This window comes from Acyrthosiphon pisum, chromosome A3, assembly GCF_005508785.2.
Source record: "Acyrthosiphon pisum isolate AL4f chromosome A3, pea_aphid_22Mar2018_4r6ur, whole genome shotgun sequence".
In the NCBI taxonomy this organism is placed as follows: Eukaryota; Metazoa; Arthropoda; class Insecta; order Hemiptera; family Aphididae; genus Acyrthosiphon; species Acyrthosiphon pisum.
The window spans coordinates 24,764,818-24,786,455 of NC_042496.1; the positions used below are offsets into that span (position 1 = coordinate 24,764,818).

General features: G+C 33.8%; 1 protein-coding gene across 1 annotated transcript; it reads left to right on the plus strand.

Annotated features, from left to right (window-relative positions):
• Nucleotides 1-469: 469 nt before the first annotated feature.
• Nucleotides 470-15,420, plus strand: LOC100572866. Its single transcript, XM_003246133.4, has 2 exons — nucleotides 470-2,753; nucleotides 14,066-15,420. Exons 1-2 carry the CDS (start codon nucleotides 2,378-2,380, stop codon nucleotides 14,476-14,478), a joined length of 789 nt encoding a protein of 262 aa, XP_003246181.1. The 5' UTR covers nucleotides 470-2,377; the 3' UTR covers nucleotides 14,479-15,420.
• The last annotated feature ends 6,218 nt before the right edge of the window (nucleotides 15,421-21,638 follow it).

Genomic DNA, 21,638 nt, shown 5'->3' on the forward strand with positions numbered 1-21,638 from the left:
TAAGATTGAAATGAACTACGCAAAAAACGAGAACCACGCTTTTTTACTGTAAATTGTAAATTGTTTTTTTTTAATTGATGTATTTTAATCAAAATTCTAATCATAATTTGGATTATAGAACATTATACACATGCTGTACTTATCCATGGTAATAGGTTTAAAGACATGAGGCTTATTATGATGATAATATTGAAATTATAGCATTTAATTAAAATTGTATAATTTAGGTATAAAATTTGACTGAGTCGGTATAATAACTACTAAGTACCTACTACTTACTAGACGTCTATAATAGCTTTATTTACTAAAATATGTATTTATTTTTACTTAATGTACAACAAATATCAAGTATTATTATCCTAAATCCACAAAGTTTAATAACTCTGAAACTACTCACCCGAATTTCGATCTAGACGGGTCATCGCACTTACGAACAAAATTATCTGCAGTAAAATTAGTATTATACACAATAAAAAGTGTGTATCTCATCATTTGATTGAATGGTATAGGCTGCACAGGACACTATTCTTAAGCGGCTGAAATAATATGAACCAAATATACAAGTATAAGTACCAGCTATCTAAAAATATGGTATTTTAAATACCTATACCGAGGGTAACTTAAAATATTAGAATTTTAATAAGTGTAAATAACAAAAAAGGGGGGAGGAGTGAGCAATGAGCATGTTTGGTGAATCGCCCTGTGTGTAGGTATACCGAATACTATACGGTATACAACCAGCGACAGAGAATACTAAGAATTAAAAATTAACGTTTGCAGGGCATCGCGTGAAACGAAACGTGAAACACAGTTTTAAAACTATATCGAAATATTGTTCTCTCGTTTGGAATTTGCGCGAGAAAAAAAATTCTCGTGCGATAAAACAAACAACAAGCGGGCTGTATGGTGTATTATAATAATATTGCTATGTGGCCATATATTATATATGTAGGTACCTCCTACTCGCGTAGAGATGCGAAAGGTTTCGAAACGGTTGTCACGCCAAACGTCCGTGCATCATCGTCATAAAATATGCATAATATTACAATAATATAATATCGCGATATTATAATTATGCGCAAAGAAGCGCGCAGATCCGCGGTATCATGATAAATATGAATTATAATAAAAATATGTGTAACGTACGATATAACATAATATTATATACCTATATAATATTACGATATATTATAGTCACTTTCGACTTTCCTACACGAGATTTTCCTTGGTCGCGTAGTGAATAAAATAATGGCAACAATAGGCGGCGCGGTAAACACGATAATAATAATAATAATAATAATAATAATAATATGATGATGATGATGATGGTGGTGATGATGACGGAGACGAAAACGAAAAAGAAAAAACCCGAACGTCGGCGGAAAAAAAATGTCGGGGAAAAAAATGCGCACACAAACTATGGACGACGATGTGCCGCCGCCGCGCCGTCGACTGACTGTGCACGTTTGCAGTCTATAACAGTCACATTATTATTTATATATTTATAAGTCCGCCGCCGCCGGTCGCTGTGTATTTTTGACTTGTAATTATCGCGGAAATCGTGTGTAGAAAAACCTCTGCGTGTGGATTCGGTGTGAACTAGTTAAGCAAATGACCATTTAACTTATATATTATTATATTTTTACATTGTTTTTTATTTTTTTTTTTACTCGCTCTCCTATATTTATTTCGTTTTTCCCTCTAGTCGCGGTGGCTACCTAAACCTATGTACCACATAGCTTCTTCCTCCCACCGGGCCGCGTCCGCGATAATAATATTGTCCATAGTCCCATATAGTTCATTGTCGAATTCGTTATAGTCACCGTGTTTATTTTTTCTTCTCTCCGATTTTTTTTTCACCTCTCTCCGCCGCCGAGTCTTTCTCCCCTCCGCCGCCACATCCCGCGGCTACCGACTACTCCCCTCCGTGGAGGGAAAAATGACCGCGTGAAACGCCGAATTTCCAGACGACGGTTCGACTACTCTATATAGGTATACGCACCGTGCCTACTACTAAAAATAATAATAATGATAATAATAATAGCAGCAACGATATAATAATCACGACGACGGCCGTCTTGAGCGGGGGATGACGAGGGGCAGCAGCCTCACCGGTGCGAGAGCGGCGGCCAAGATCGATTTTCACGTCACTGTCGTCGCCGCCACCGCCGCCGTCGCCGCATAGTATCGTTCCGTCGACCACCGGCCGCTAAATCCGCGCGTATATTATAATACCGGCCACATACCGTACATTGTAAACCAGGTGTATACCTCGATCCGGACGCTTACCCGACTGCTCATAACCCTGACCGCGGTATACCAGGATCGCACGACACCCGCGTCGCGGTCACGCCGCCGCCGCCGTTACACACGCGTCATGTCGCCCGCCATGGCGTTGCTGCTGCTGTCGTCCGCGTCGCTGTTGGCGTCCGTCGCCGCCACGTCGGCCGACGACTGCGTGCTGGACCTGGCCATCGTCTGTCTGGACGACAAGTTGCTGGTGTACGTCAATTGGCTGGAGAAGCGGGACAAGCTGAACGTGGTCGGTGACATCGTGACGATCGTCAAGAAGAAGGAGGCGGGCCTAGCCGAAGACAGGTCCAAGCTGCAGCCGCACAACAGCAAGCCGCACGTGCACCGGGTCAGCACGTCCCTGGGACCTGCCATCGATGAGTACTTCGACACGCACACCATCCGGATATCACTGCCTTGGATACTCGACGACGACATCGATCTGGAACTCGACCAGCAAGGTAACTATATAGGTATATTTATCACGAGGTTCAGGAGCCGTCCGCGAACCGCAGTAGGTAAGTCGATTCTCGAGACCTACTTTATGTATTAGTTGTTTCCCGGATCATTATATGTCACGGTATACTGGTAAACTCATAACCAGAATGATACTAATTTTAAAAAACAATAGGCGTGTTTTCGCGCTTAACCAAATGTAACCTGGTTACTATATATTATAAACAAGTCGTTTTCGCGGTTTTGGTTATACTTTTGGTAATAACTTTTGGTTTTAGGTATAACTGATAATTTGTAACCATCAAAATTAAATGGTTATATCGTTTGGTTATTGATAATCTACAAAATAATATGATAAAATTAATAAATAAAATAGAATCTATATTAACCAAAAATATACATCGTTTTCGCGAGTCTTTGACCTATAACCCAAATCATGCATGTAACCACATCTGATTAAAAGTATAAACAGGTTAAGCGCGAAAACACACCTAATATGTTATACATTTTTACCAAAATACTAATTTTTTTTAATAATAATTTTTCACCTGCTAAATATTTTTATGAATAATTTTTCAACAAAAAATTGAATGATTTTCAAAATATGAAAAAACTAAAAAGAACAACGTTTTTGAGAAACTTAACAGCCAACCTCCTCGTGTTGTTTTTTGAGTAGGGTAATAGGCTAAATATTTGACTAAATATTGAAAACAATATACAATGACCTGGGAATCAACTCGTACGCAGCCCCGCGAACTATACCTTTGATTGCAACAACGATTTGAAAATGCGATTGTTTTCACTACCCCGCATTGATGTGCGTCGTGCAACGACGTATGAAATGGGTATAGTGGGTGAGCGCGATCGGAGGTTAGAGAAAATATCGTATCAAGTCACATCATGATCGACCGAGATGCACGCGACGAATATATTATTATATTACGACGAATTGGGTTTGAAACGAATTTAGAGATCAAATTCATATTTCGTGTGTCGTGGTTAGAAACGTATTATAGGTACTTAATTATGATGTGTTCTAGACTTCTAGAGGTCAGCTTTAACGTGACAGTGACGCCGCGCCGCCACGTTTATATAGGTTAACGTATCGCATATTACGTAGGTACCTTACAGTGATTTAATAATACTGTATAGTGCAGTTTACCTGCAAGGGGTGTTACACTCTTATACCAACCTGGCTGCTGCATGTTACTTGTTGACGAAGTCGTCTTAGTCTTCGTTGTTGTTGATGTTGTTGTCACCGTGTAATCGACCAGCTCGCTGCGATAACCCACGAATGAGACGTGAACTGCTGTTGGGTTTTATTCGGTCAACGATCTTTATATTTTAATCCCGAGCTACTATTTCTGCTGCAGCACCGTCGATTATTTATCGTGGATATACAATGTCTCCGTCGTTATCTATTGCAATATTAGGCCTTTCTGTATTCAGTCCAAAAATGTAAAAGATAGAATCCCTATTGTAAAAAAATATACTGCAGTATTGTTCACTGGGTATATGAAAATCGTAATGTTGTATTATAGGACTCTTCCGGTTAATAAAAGGACAAAAAAAAAATTGTGTATGCGACAGTGAAAACATTGCAGAGGTTTGTACATCGAGAAGGGACGACATTTCAATTCATTATTGTATTAACGCGTGTATCATTGTATTCATTTGACATTTTGTTCGAATGGTATTGATTACGATTGTAATTACAGATCACGAGATATTATTATGCGTTTATTATTACGTTTTCCTGTATACATATTACATATTATGCCTATAGGACATAATAAACTATTATGTCACATCGTATTTACCGCAGAACGATGTTCTATAAATCAAACTCAGTTTATAGGTCCATGCATATCACATACAACCATAAGGAAAACGATTTAGCCTTATCAAAATATAATATATTATATTGTAACTATACGACGGTAATAATTGTCTTATTTTTTATAAAATTATCACTGTCGACACAGATAAAACAGACGTCACCATCTTTAATGCCCGGTAAAATGTATCGTTATTGTTCAAATCATTTCAGCATTGTACCTATTTTAATGTCCCTCTGTTATTTTATTTTTTTTTGTTTTTGCTTTCGTGGAAAAAATATTCAATCTTTTTAAATTAAAACTATAAGTTTTTTGACCTGGATGGAATTTACGTGCATTTAATAGGATATTTAAATGGTTTCATTTAAACATAGTAATACCGCATAGTAATACATCATTTGCTAATGAAGTTATAAATACTTATAAATATATCACCTAAACTGACTGTTTGTGGTTAAATCTATAATTATTGGTTTTTGTTAAAAACGAAAATTATAAATCAGTTTGAGTTGCGATAAATTATAAAGTATAATTAATAATAATAATTGGTGAGAAAATTTTTAGCACATAATAATTTAATACCAATAGTTATTAGGAATAATGTAAACTTTATCTTACAATTTTATCCTATTTTAAAATATACAAATCTAAACTTTTACTCGGTTATATAAAAGTAAAAATAAATTAATACCAAAAGGAACTTTATATTTTGTAATTACAGTTATTATTCCATTCAAAAAGTTTTCGTTTTTATCATATTGTAGATTAATTATGTGTTTAAGTATTCATACTAATTTTCAGACCATTATAAAGAAAAAATTGTACGTTTTGATCGATCGACTTACTGCTGTAAGTTTATTCCAGATTTTATTGAATTTCGTAAATAATAATAATACTCTTCAAGTGACAATAATTGGTACATTAGTTTTTATTTAATCGGAGATCAAATGATCTTACATTTGGCGATTATGTGCAAATTATTTTGTGGCAGTTGAAACTTTAAAAATTGTTATATAGAACCTCATAGGAGTATAGGACATAGACACTTAGAATATACTGTACACATATTACATTGTAAATTTAAGAAAAAATATTTTACTTTACACGAGTATTTTAAAAGTATATTTTACGAATTATCTTATTCATTTCGAGAAAAATACTCTATAAATAGAAAATAGTTTTAAAACCCGTTTTACGATGTTTCGAATTTATATTAAATTTAAAGATTTTGTTTCCCAAAAAATCTATGCTCTTAGCTTCCTTATTATCTTGAATGTAGATTTGTTGAAACTATCTACTGTCGAAAGGATGAAATTATTTTCCCAAGTTTTAAATTGAAATATTTTCGATTTGGATATCTATTGGTACAGCCAACCAAAAATATATATCATTTTGGCGGTGAATATCTATTTTTGGTTGAATATTTCAAAAATGAAATTACAATACGTCTTGCAAAGTAGTTTATAAAATGTAATTTGATAAGTTATTTTATGACTTTAAAAATTATCTATATAGAGTTGATTTAAATTGAATAAATTATAGTTTTTCACTGTTTATTATTTGATAGGTCGTGTGCTTAGAATTATTATTACGTACGTCGTATTTCGATGAAGTATTGTATTTTATTGGGTCAATATTATTTTATAAATTAATTTAATGATAGTAGTAATAATATATTAATACGTTTGAATGTCCACATTACTTAGATACCATTAATATTACTGAATGAACAATGACTAACGAGTATTGTACATTAGTTTTCAACAAATAGTATTATGGTTGGTGTATTATAATCTCATAAAAATATATTCTACCACCTACCTTGCGTGAATAATTTTTCATCTCAATTTCAATATGGGTCACTGAACTAAAAAAAAAAAATAAAAAATAATATTGTGAAGTCACCGGAACAAAGGGGTTAATAAAGGCCATCGGATAACGAATTAAACACACGGATGTTTTTGATTTTGTTTACCCAATATTGCCTCGTGTGTGATTGTATTAACAATTTAATTAAAATATTTTTTTTTCCCCAATAATAATAAATTACGTGTGGAATTTTTCGTCGGATCCGTTATTTTTACGATAAATGTTAATCTCATCGTGTGACAGATGATTAGGCGTTTCTCGCGGATGGAAATTAATGGAAATACTGCAGAATTAAACACCGAAGCTAATGTGAATAATCTGTCATTTTAATAAGATCGGTCTTTATTAGACACGGAAAATATTATATTCTTCTAGATTATTATATTATTATATTACGAAACGCCGGAGATGTCTCTGCCATTCTGCTGTACGGTGTACACGATTACAAAACGTCTCAGGTTATTTATAAAGTAACATCATAAATCTCAAATCTGAACAACGTGTGACGCGTTGTGGACGATCAGGCTGTGTTTAATCTACATTACACATACGATTAGTATATTATTTTAGAGTAGTATAATATAAGTATTAAACGTGTCAATATTATGCGTGGGTATATTCACAATGTGTACACACACGCGTAATATTTCCTACGCGAGATAGATCTCGTCAACTTTTTTACTGCGAACGATGCGGACATAATATAATACAACAACAAATATTATTATTATATAATTTGGATCATATTGTTGTAGACATAATAATACATATTATTAGGCGCGTGGATGGACTTCGAGTACAAAATATAATATTCCTGTTCTGCACTGATATCGTTGCTCAAGCCGTGTTTATTATTTCTGCAGACTTCTGAGTTTTGTAAACTTCTAAAATATAACCCATCAATAATTTGTTTCCAACCATTCGGCATCTAAAACTATAAGCCCAACAACAATTATCACTCTCAACATTGACATGATGAAAATTGTTTTTAATATGTACATATATGCTCCGAGGGTATATAGCTTTTAGGATTCTGGGAAGAAATAGAGGGTTAAGTTTTGGAATTTGCTTAGAAACGTACGTCGAGTTTGAAAGTCAAACCTTGGAAAACAACTTATGAATCAATTTACGTGTTTTGCGTGGGTAGTAGTAATATGGTGGTGGCCCGTGAGCTGCGGTTGCTTAAGCAGTTAAAACTAATTTCACTGGCGTTAACGTTAGGTTGGACAGAAACATCGATCACCTTCAAATACTCCGCAGTTACCACAGAATCGCTAAAATAATTATTTTACGTGTATGCAAAACCATTTTTTTTTTAATTAATATATTTTATATAGTAGGTAGGAACTGTTTTAGAAGAAGTGCATATTGAATGAGCATAGTTATAGGTTAGGTATAGCTAGAGACCGAATTTTATGTTTTTACATATTTATTTTCTGAGAATATGCAGTTCCAATTGGACAAGTTTTCTCGACGATTCATTTTTGTATGAACTGATATACAACATATTTTTTTAGCGCATAAAAAAGCATATGTCAAGGTTAAAGACTATTTTGAGCAAAATAATATGTTTTAGGAATATATTGCCCATATCCGGGCTTAATCTGAGCATTTTATAAAAAATGTGATGGTTTATAAAAAAATGCAAAAATGTTTTTGACCACCGTCAGTTTCTATAACCTTATCAAGACGAAAAAAACACAAAGCAATATTGATAAAAATATCGATTCGAGGATAATGACTATACTCTGTTCAAGTTAAGAAACTTAGTCAGCAAAGACCAGACTGCAATCAGACAACTATTGTCATGCAACCATTTGTCACCCCCACCCAGTCAATTAATTATTGTATACCTGTAGTGCCGCCACGTCCATGCGCACAAGTCGGCTACTGACTACGTTTCTTAACTTGAACAGAGTATAGAGACGTAATCTCGGATTTGTGTCGTTGGGAGTTGAGGTAAGCGCGTCTGGTCTCGAGGGGAGTCAAAACGGAAAGGGACCGCTGTGACTAAATATGACTGTTTGAATATTTTTTTAAAGATAAGGATTAATTTAACTATTTTATAAACGGTTACTTTTATTTTTTTTTCCAGTATTTAGTACAATTTTATGAAAAAGAATATTTTTTCAAAAAAGATTATTTTGATGAAATTATAGATTATAGAAACATTTTATTTTTAAGATTTTAAGCGCATAAAAATCCGATCTCTAGTTATAGCATAGTATAATATTATACGTTATAGGTATAACGTTTTTTTTTTAAAGAATTAAGTCAATTAATATTTTTAAAAAGGTTAAGCTTATTCGGGTGAATTATTCCATTATAGAATTGTCAATTGACTAACAAGTTTTGAAAATTTGCTTGATCAATAATTGATTATTCTTATGAGAGGATATTGAATGTTTATTTAGGGGGATTGCAAGCCCCATACATTTTTTATCAAAACTACTTAAGTGACTGACAACAATTGAGGTACTTACTTCTAGTTGTTTGATTTAAAACAATATAAAGCTGTTTGAATTGGTATACAAGTTTACTTTGCATCGGCCGACGCTACTATAAAATTAATCTAAAAATAAAACATTTTGATTATAATAATATCATATTGAATTCGTTTGACGATCTGTTTAATAATATTCAAATTTATTCACGTGAATTAAATAAAAGTAATAAACTGATATAATATTACAAGACATACGTGGCAGTTACCTTCCCATATTTATTATTATATAAAGTACCATTTCTTAAAGACCTTAAGACAATATATTGCGCCGTGTCGGTGTTGAAGATGAAATCACGTATTGAATTTATTATTTTTTATTTTATTTCATATAGGTCCCGTTATAGTGTTTTATATTTACTTTGATAAATGATAATTAATGTATAAATGTTGTTAATGTGTTAAAAAATAAGAAAAACGACTGTCCGGTAAATCACTGATAAAAAGCTGAACAAATAAAAATGTATAGTTTCCAAGTACTTATGTGAAACTAATAGGTAAAACGAATAATTCGTTCAATTCAATTTTTATTTGATGGCGCATTGAAATATCATTAAGAGGACGCTATACCCACGCGTTTGTTGTCTCCGTCTTACAAACGTACGGCATGAAAAATTTTCGTTCACTATAGTTTCAATAGTGTGCTCTTAGTATAATGAATTGACCTATTCTCAACATTTTAGGTAAGCACATTATCTGTGATTCGGCGTCAACAATTTATTCGATATTTTAATTCCCGAGCAATGATGGGTATGTGAAATATAATAAATTAAAAATTCTCGCTGGAAAATTAAAATTTCGAATGAAAGCCGACGCTTAAGCACGGATCTCACCTAAAAGTTTGTTGACAGGTCAATGCACTCTAATACCAAAACAAACAGCACACTATTGCAACCAAAATAGTAAAAGAAAATTTGCCAAGTCCTACGTGTGTACGAGACAATAGAGATTGATTGAGACGACAAATGTACCGTCCTCTTAATAACGATATCATAATAATTTTTTAGACATCGTTTTATAATGTGTTCTCGCGAACACGTCATAATCGTCTGACCCACGCCTGCCGTGTTATTAATTATTATATTGGAGCGTAATAATATGTGTAATTCGCATCCGATTTTCTGTCAGTTATTTTTTCGTCGCGATTTCGGTTTCGAATGTCTCTTGATTGGTACGTCTTATTCGCGTAAACGGCTCTATTATAACACGGTCGATCGAAAACGGTTTCTATTTTTCTCCTCTAAAAACGAAAACGTTTAAACCTCCTATTAAATTCGTACCCAAAGCACGGCTAACGAATAACGACAGAGTGCTAGAGCCTAGAGTAGGCAGTCGTAGTAAGATTTCAGCTGAAAAGAACAATACGGTTTTCGATTCGTATCCACAACTGCCGCCGACGCAAACCCGTGCCTGCGAATCGTGTAAACACAAATAGTCTACAACACTGAAGTATTGACGATATAACAATATAAAAATAATTATAATTATAATGTTATATTGTGGTAGGTAGGTACTGTAACTTTTCTATGGGTATATACCGTGTATAATTCATTAGGACGGATGAAGCCGATCTGCGTGGACGGCGGCGGCGGCGGCGTCCCGACAAACATAATAATAATACAAATCCGATAGCGCCGGCGTTGATCATTTCTAATAATAATATTATTATAATTGTTATTGTCGTCACTATTGTCGTTTTCGTTTCACGTCAGCTGCTTCGATTTTCAGCACAATTATTATTTCGCACTATGTCCGGAAAATCGACCGACTACTGAGTCGGTGTGTGTGTGTGTTACCTACCCATATTATATCGTGTGATGGACTGTGATCGAATGCGTACGATTTCTGTGCGTAAATTTTCGTTTTTCGCAGCGAAAGTGCCAGTTGGCGTTTACCGAGCAAACACTAAACGGAAGTCGACCTGTGTAATATAGGTGCAGTGTCACACAATGGGACCCATGTCGCATTTAATATATATATATTTCTGCTAACCAAGTGTTCCCAATAAAACTAATCGATAGTTCTATTTCGATGACTGTCCTGAACTACTAAGTAAACTGAATTTCAAGATCCCTGCAGCTTCATAACGATAATATATATTCACTTTATCTTTAATTAATTTTAAATACGATTATTGTAGGTGAACTGCGTATAATTTTATTTTTCTTAAAAGTAACACTCGCTGTGCGCGGTGCAAATTTCGATACGCGGCTACGGACTAACTCGATATCGCCAGAAAGGAACACCGACGACAATAAAATAATTTTAATCACAATGATTAGAGCTCTAAGACAATGTGTTCAGGATGATGCGTATTGCCAATAATTACCCGTCTGCTTATTTCTGATAAGGGGGCTGGAGTGTGATTCATTTTCGGTCGAAAACATAGCTCACGACATCAATCATTCCGCCCAATATAATGTTCTGATATTAATTTTGAAAGCAAATTTGAATTCGTCATTAAATTGTTTGAGTTTACAAAAATGTTTTTAATTGTATAAAGTAATAAGTGGTGACATGTGCATGCGTGTCGGTGAAATGACAGACGTATTATGATGCCCCTAAATATAACGTGATCGGTAATACGAATTACACACACTAATGTTCATTTACCTCAACACATTCACAAGACCCATATAACTTGAAATATAAAATGCATAGTTTTTACTCCTTATAATGGATTACGCTCCAGCCCCCTTAATATTATGCAAAAGCAATGTTTATCTTAGAGTTGATATATTTTCTTATATGTACCTACATAATATTAGTCTGTACTTTTTGGGGCCACGGTCGTTATATTATAAAAACATAAAAATATCATGATAATGATAAACATTTTAATAGCACGCTGGTGAATAGTTGCGAGAGGAAAATATCTTCTCCTCGCGGGCATCTCTTTCTCTCTCTCTCTCTCTCTCTCTGTCCCTCTCTCCGTTGATATCGGAAAAATGTTTGAGGTAATGAGGTCAACGGGTTAATCAAATGACGGTGATCATCACATACTATATATTATTATATCGTGTGGTAAAGAGTAAAGAGCTACCTACGTATGAGTGCGATTGCAATGTTGTCGTATATTTTCGCTTTTCGCGGAATTAACGAGAATTAACGCTTTTCCGAGCAAATATTTCTGAACGGAAGTCGACCTGTAAGGTTTGTGTAATACAATAGGAACTTAGTCGCATTTAATGTATAAATATTTTACGATTTGTAATGATATGCTCACATATCATTATAACAAATAAACTAAAATCTTACAGAATAATAAATAACGGCCAGACTGTCGTTTGTAGAAATCGGGCATCCCTAACAAAATCATTGTCATCGACAAATAGGTACGATCCCTATTATGCGATCACGAATTAAGAAATCGGCACGTACTGGCACTCTGTGGTGTGCAGAGCGTGCAGAATTCTTATATGTCGCCAGAGAAAATTAATGATAAAAAAAGGTCCTTGCCACCGAAGAGAAATCTAGGTCCGGGAAGTACAAAAAAAACCTTTGATTAAAACCGCCTACCACTCTATGGTAGACATATTCGTATCGTCCCTAAAACCAGTGCGTGAGCACCAGCCACCGAGTAACAACATCTCAAAATATCAATACCTATTTCAACGAGCGACAGTCTGGCCGTTATTTATTATTCTCTAAGATTTTAGTTTATTTGTTAAAATGATATGTGAGCATATCATTACGGATTTAATGATATATTGTATTAGTGCACGCAGGCGAATAGCTGCGAGAGGAACAAATTTCCTCTACGCGTGCGTCTCTCTCTCTCTCTGTCCGGGTGAATATCGGGAAAATGTTTGAGGTCACCGGGTTAACCTACCCATACTGTATCGTGTGATAGACCTACCCGAGAATGCGTACGACTGCAGTGTATAGATGAATATTTTCATTTTTCGCGACATTAACGCGAAAGCGAAGCCGGTTCGCTTTTCCGGGGAAATACTTTTGGACGGAAGTCGACTTGCGAGGGGCAGTGTATAACACAATAGGACCTTAGTCGCATTTAATACATAAATATGTTACGATTTATTGGTATATTGTATTAGTGCACGCAGGCGAATAGCTACGAGAAGAACAAATTTCCTCTACGCGTGCGTCTCTCTCTCTCTGTCCGGGTGAATATCGGAAAAATGTTTGAGGTCAACGGGTTAACCTACCCATACTGTATCGTGTGATAGACCTACCCGAGAATGCGTACGGCTGCAGTGTATAGATGAATATTTTCATTTTTCGCGACATTAACGCGAAAGCGAAGCCAGTTCGCTTTTCCGAGGAAATACTTTTGGACGGAAGTCGACCTGCGAGGTGCAGTGTATAACACAATAGGACCTTAGTCGCATTTAATACATAAATATATTACGATTTATTGGTATATTGTATTAGTGCACGCAGGCGAATAGCTACGAGAGGAAAAAATTTCCTCTACGCGTGCGTCTATCTCTCTCTCTCTCCGTCCGGGTGAATATCGGAAAAATGTTTGAGGTCAACGGGTTAATCAAACGACGACGGCGGCGGTCGTCACGAGTCATTGGGCGATAGCGTCATTATAATATCGTTGGTGGTATATTATAATACACGGTGTATACACACCATAGCCTTATAATGTAACACTGTATACCGCCACGTTATACTTTACTACCCGAGACTTCCGACGACTTTTCGAAACGGCGGCGGCGGCAGCGCATTCCTTTATATATATATATATATATATTCATTATGTGCGCGCGTAATTATTACTCTCCCAGTCCAATTGGCCGCGACCGAGCTGTGCACCGCACGCGCAATTACTGCAACATAATAAATAATAATATAATGTATACAACGCGTTATTATTATAATAGTAAAATGATAATATTATTATCTTACGACGACGAAGACGACGACAACAATGCGGGAATGCGCGCGCCGTATCATTATCGTAATACCGCAGTCCACGTATTTATATATAATATTTGCTCGCGATTTTTTTTCCCTTCCGTTTGTCTATAATGTTTACTTAGGCATTTATTCTCACCGCGTTTTCCGCGTGGCATATATCTGTATTTATTTATTTACTTATTATTATTTTTTTTTTTTTTGTTCCATCGCGATCTAGGCCGCGGCAAGAAGACCAAATTGAAACACCTCAAGAAAATGATGTCGATGCTGGGCGTGATCATGTGCGCCAAACTGTCGCTGATGGGACCGCTGGCCATGGTCATGATCGGTGTCAAGGCGCTCAAGGCTCTGCTGATGGCCGTCGTGTCGCTGACCATATCCAAACTCATGTTGCTCAAGAAGTTTAAGGGTGGAGGCGGAGGCGGAGGCGGCGGAGGCGGATACGGCAGCGGATCCGTGGTCCAGGCCGACTGGTCGTCGGACAAGGACGACCGGAACGCGCATCTGCTCGCCTACGCTGGACAGTCGGCCGCCGCATCGGGGACAGCTGTCATGTCGCCGTCTTTGCAACAACCCCTCCAACAGATGTACCCTTCGTATGAACCTCACGGCTATCACGGGGCTGCCTGAACGCCGTCACACCACGACCATCACAATCACCACCAACCCCCTACCACCATCACTATACCAGCACTACCCACACATCACCGACATTCCCCTCCGCCACTACTGCCGGTCACTGGATATGAAACATAGCACTTCCGTGGTTATCCACCCGGTAGTGTGAGGGTGGACGTCATCCGAACGCGCGTGTCCGTCAAACTAGTCACCGCTATTTACCCCTTCGACCTTCACAAACCAACCACCATAGCCACCTCCGCCTGCCGACCGTAATCGTTTAGCTGTATAGCTTCAGGTATACCATTTGCCATCACCGAAATCTGTATAAGTCGCGTTCAACGCGCCTCCCCCCCCCCCCCCACACACCCCTAAATTATTATAATATCGTGGGACTTTTCTGCTGCAGGTATATTAGTTTTCCCTCAGTCTACCCGCGTGTTATAAATTATTATTTTTAATGTTTTATATTATAAATGGGCATTATTATTGTCCTTACACCACACCTATTGAGAGGATTTTTTTTTATCGTACTGTACTAATTTTCTCAGTCAATTTCAGTGTTGCGTACATTGTTTTTTGTATCATTTGAATAGTACCTAGGGGTACTTATGAGTTGTAACAATAGAAAAGAAAAAAGTTTTAGAATTTTTTATGAATGTCCTTTTTAGGTTTTGTTTAAAAATGTTTTCTAATGGCAACTCTTATTTTTAGTTCATGTTCCTAACAATTCAAACTAGAATATAATTTTTTTGATAAATTTGTATCTACAAATATCTGAAGTAGTATATTATTTATAATCATAAAAAATTTGGCTTAGATGATAATAATAGATGAATGGTTTGTTAGTGGATACTTTACGATAATTTTCGGTTCCTGCTACATAGGTCATTAATAATAATTGAAATATTTATAACCTATTAGTTATTGGTTCAATATTTTATTAATTTTACTTTACCGACATAGTCAAATAATAATCCTAAATATAAAATTAAAAATATGAATTGCCATTAAAAAAAAATCTGCTTAAAAAGACATGAAAAAATCTAATTTTTTATTGCAAAAACATAAGTGCTTTGTAAAAACACAAATATTCACTTCTTATAATATTGTTATTCATCATTACTTATTATATTGCACTAAACCATGACGATAACTTTTGAGTTTCCCACATGCCAATCGTCTGCACTTCTGAAATCTATAAAAATATATTAACGTCGTTCACCACTATATACGGTTTGTCATTTTGATCGGTTGACAATCAAAATATAATGTAATTCAGTACACCATATCACGTGTAATAACATTATCGTCAAAGTACACGTCCATTTGTTGAAAAACTATCGAGTCAATCGGAAAAGTCGCTCCATAGGCGGAGTTTAGTGTGTTTTTGACATGTTCTGTTTTTTCACTCTTTTTTTTTTACTGTATAATTAAATAGGTGATTAAAGCTACGAAAGTCCCGACAGTGTGGGTAATATTATAATATATTAAAATATATATATACATAGCATATGATGTAATATAAATATAAACTATAGGCCTCTAATATACGATCGTCGAAGAATTATATTATGTGTATTATTTTAAAAAAAAATTTATCATGGCACGACAAAATCGACCGTCGTTTATTTTAATATTAAACATCACCTTTAGGCAACCACTTGATACAAATGAAATACAATTTTAACAATTACCATCACCCCACGACTAATGTGAGAATTTATACAGTTTTTTTAGACGTTGTGGCTTTCGCGATACTTATAATATTTACACTAGTAATTTTTTTTTCTTCCTTTTTTTTTATATCCATCTATATATTTTTAACAAATAATAATCATAATTGTATATTATAATATGTATTTATACGGTTTTTATCGATGCGTATTATTGTCCGTTCTTTCGTATATGTATACATAAACCTATATGTTTTTATATAATATTTAATTTAACACATTTGTTATTTATTATAAACTATGCATAAGTAATAAAATATAATTATTTATAATTATTTATGTACACTTTCGTTCTGCTGAAACCGATTGAAGGCGTTGGCATCGAAAAGCGATCGTTTACGCTAAAGCAATAATGATTGCCTATCAGACCGCCTCGGTTATGTAACATTGTGTTCTGTTATTATATTATTTACTTTACGTTGCCCTCATTAAAAAAAAAAATAAGAACATTCCGCAAAGAATGAAATTCATAAAAATAAAAAAACAAAGAGAAATACACTCCCGCCTGAAAGGTATGAAGATAGAAATTAGATTATTATAATCACATAGGTATATTGACATAACCCGTACAAAATCAAAATTAGAAGACAAAAAATGTTGGCCATTCCAATACACTATATTTCTTGGTAAACGACGAGAAAAAAAAATTTATAACAATCAACAGGAGCTGCCGTATAGCGGTAAGGAAATGTAATTTAGATTAATCAATTAGACACACAATAGATCACAGCGGATAGCACGAAATATAATATACATAGGTAGATGTTTTGTGTAGACAGTATGCTTGAAAAATATCGATCTACATAACTTTAGGTATCACGATTATTCCAGTAAATGAATTCTAAAAAATAACGTATTCCAAACAATCGACGGTCGACCTGCACGGTTGATTAATATATATATTTTAATAAATGAAAAAAAAAATATATTATTTTGGCACACTAATGTTATTTATTCACGATTTGTGGATCAACTATGAGTACAGCGAAGAGTACTACAGTGATATGCAGTTAATGATATTTTACGAATAATTAGTTTTTACATCGGCATGCCATCATGAACAGATTTGACGCGTATGGAAACAAATTAATGATAAAGTCAATTTTATCTCATTGAAATTATTAACTGAAATCACAAAAAGCAAATAACGGCGTGATTTAATTATATTTATTCTATAGAGTGACATTATATAATATTATTATAATATCATATTATGATTTTAGACAATACTTCGATTCATTAACTTTACCTGCAGGATGCCCAACCACCGCATTCGAGCACGGCTCTCTTCACGTTTTTTTTTCACGTTTCGTTATTCGTTGTTTGTTAATGTCCTATATATTATATATATATATATATGAAATAGTTACACTTATAATTAATAATATATGTAATAATAATATATAGGTATTGGGCGTAGGTAGGACTGTAGGAGATATGTGTGTTCGTTAAAAATGTAGAGCAGTATAATTATTATAGTACCTACTCGTGGCAGCGTAGTCCTAAACGTATATGGATCAAAAAATAAAATGTGTTTCCAAGTCACCTAAACCTGCAATATGAACATTTTTTGTAAAATATATAATATTATGTGGCATTATTTTTTTTCAGATTGTATTATATAATAATTTTCTAGAAATTGTATGTATCGCTTTAAAATGCGTCAATTATAGGTACCTGTGAATCGTCGTGTATTATGTATACCAATATAATATTATAATATTTTTAAACAGGTCATTCATACACATAGGTATATTAAGCATGTATAATAATATTGTATTATTTGTATTGTACGACGTACATATTTCGTGTGTGGGTAAATATATATAAACTTCCGGCAAAAATCACGATTGCCCGAGAACTGTTTCCCAGTTTTCGATTTCGATTGTTCTTCGGTACGATTTAGTTTACCTTTAGTTTTTATCACACATATTTGTACATAATATATGCGATATAATATATTGAGTTTAATACTATTGTAGTTATGAGTTATTCGAACTAATCGAACTGTAATAACGTTGAATTTACAAAAAAATTATGTATTTGACATGGTCAAACTATATGTCAACATTTTACACTGAATCTTTTAATTATTATATTATAGTGTGCTAGATTAAAAAACAAAACGTATCATCAATTAAAATATAATACGCACATTAATTATGATATGTACATATTAAGCAGTCTTACTATATTATTATAGTCGTGGTTGTACTCGTAATTTAGCGACCAATCAATGACAGACCTTACAATACTTGTTATACCTAAGACTTCTGTGTTTAAAAATACTGTAATGGTGTACAATGTTTTAATTTTTTGTTATTATGTTAAGTATGTTTATATCACAATAGTGATTTCATATTATACTTGGCGTAGGTACATATAACAGTTCGAATTTGAATTTTACCTATTTATTTCAAACACAAATTCTGTTTTACAATATTTTTAATTAGGTAATTATAATAAATCACAGAATTTCAGTAATGTCTACAAGTGCAGTAGTCTGAAACTACGTACCTATTTACACACATTATGACGACTATCCAGTTCAAGACTACAACAACTCAAAATACTGGTTTATGGAGAATGATGTGTTTTCTATATTGTTTCTCTATATGTAACGTAATGTCAATTATAATATTGAGAATGCTTTCTCGTGGTCAATAGTTAACCAATATTTTATTGCGTTGTTGAACTTAAATCGTCAATGGATGTTCTATAAGATGGTGTACATAACTCGGATTTATTATATTTTGAGTTGTTGCAGCCTTGAACTGGATAGTCTCAATTATTGAGATGCAAATTGTATATAAATATGTATGATATAATCCTCAAAATTAGGTACATAACATTAATATAAGTATACTTAGGATCCACTTACTAGGATATACTTACTGATCCACAAATAATAAACGTATCACTGTGACTCTTTTTACCGTATTACAAGCACACTGCATACAATTCAATGATCAAGATAGCCAACCTAAAGACAATAAGTGATTAAACCGAAAAATCTTAATTTGTAAAAAAAAAATACAAATTATAGTTGATAACTTTAGGGGAACAGTAAATAAGGGTACTGAGCGGGTTCTTTGTATTCCCAGTACTAGAAAAACAAGCAAACAAATAGTTTATATTTGTAATACATTGTCAAGCTTTGTCAAACAAACGCAAAACGAACATTGTTCCGGCGAGGAAATATCATTTGAGTGGACTGTATTTTTGTATTTTTTGATATATCCAATGTAGAATAAATATTATAATTTATTAATAAAGATACCGCGACAGTAACCAAAATATGATAATTATTTATGTTAGGTTTGAATCGTAGTAATAACACAGAATAGAATAATCAGAATGGACACTGATAACAAATTATACAGTAAGATAGGGCCAAACAAAAAATCAGCCGCCATTTTAATTGAGGTAGTTTTTATCAATTTTAAGTAGCGACTAGACTGATCAGTGATTTGTAAACTGTAATGTTGTTTGGAATAATATTGTGGCGATACAGTGTACATTAATTTTTTAAGCTTTTTGACCCAACAAATAAACTTATAAATTTAATAATTAATAACTATAAATTTTATATTCGTTTATAAAAAAAAAACTAAAAAAATTGGAAACTGAATATGAACGTTATCAGCTAAAATCAAGTGAAAATATTTTTTAAATGTTATCATGTATAGACAATGCTAATATAAACATTTAGTGAATGTATCTACAGTAATTTGTTTTAGAGTTTTACCAAAAATCAAAATCGATTTAGTTTAAAACCGATTTTGCGTATATTTCCTGTTTTTACTTAATTTTTTATTTGTTTTTTCTGGCGCTGTTGAAAACACACATCATTGTAAAATCAATACATTTATCGCTCCGCTCAGAATCTAATATATTCTATTATATAGCCTATATTTTAGGATTTTGTATATGTGTGTAGAATAGTATAGGTACCTATATAATAGTAGAATACTAGAATCATTTTCGCTTAGTCGTATGAGTGTATGACTTGTATGCCTATGAAATTACACACTTTAATTAAATTAGCTATATTCTACATAATATTAATAATTATTATACCTACGTAGATAGTTGTTATTTATTTTTTTTTTTCAATGGCTTTAACCAGGCATCATATTTTTGGCCCTGCTACAGAACTAAATCCGGACCCCTCTTAAATAACATTACATTTCTCGACACGAATATACCTTAAATATTAGTTTTATATATAGATTGTAGGAGTAGGTATAACTAATAGGTAGGTAGGTAGGTAGGTAGGTATAATTAATCCCGGAGTGTGATGAGAAATGTATACCAGTATAGTTTTGTATATGTGGCAAGGGCTAAGGATTTATTGTTAAAAATCCCGGGTGGTCGCCCATCACCCACCAGCTAGCAACACCGACCGTTACGTACACTCAGAACGTTTCTGCAGTTCAGTCTTCGGATCGCCCAGCACCAAGACACTAATTTTATAATCCGCGCAACGAAAACTGGCCGGTGACCCCCGTCACCCATTCGCCGTATACCAGTGGTTAGCCATGGGTTCTCAAACTGCACGGTGCGGCGGCGCTGCCATGTTTTGAAAATAGGCGCACGGCATACTGAGAAAAATGTATTTGAAACATTTTTATTAATCATATTATCATTTTCTGACAATAGCACATATCTTTAAGACCTTTGTTCACATTATCAGTTCTCACATTATCGCAAAAATATTTTTATAAAAATTCGGAATATGTAATCAGATCAAGGAGAGTCAGCTGAAAATGTCACATCAAAATACGCGAGCAATGATATATATTATTATATAATTGTGCATCTTGAAATACTCGTAACTCGCTTTAAAATTAAAATATAAAAAGCCTATGATATTGCCTATATCAGGGGTGGCCAAACGGTCGATCTTGGACGATTTCTAAGTCGATTGCCTTGTTAGAATTCATTAACTATTCTTTTGCATTTTTCATTTAGTAGATTCAGTTATTAAATACATATATTTCAGATTAACTTGTTAGTGTTAAATGGTATTTTTCACATGAAATTTATAAAAGCTGAGTAGGTTAGGCTTAGACTTAATAGTTTGGCCATGATATATGCAACGACACGCTTCTACATCAACAATAAAATGTTAATACATTTTAAAATTATTTAGAAATTTAATGTGAAACACTCATTTTCGATACCTTAACACTTTAATTTTTTTATTATTATAAATTATTATATAGGCCCTATATAATAATCTTACCATTACATTTAATAAGAGGTCAATTCACTCTAATTTTTACAAGTATTTTTTATTTTTTACATTTATAATGACTTAAATATTAATATTTGATATATTTTATTACATAAATACTGTGTAAGTGTTTTTGTGGACATATAGTTTTGGATACAAAACCGATATTTGATTTCGCGCGACGCGTCGTCACGTCC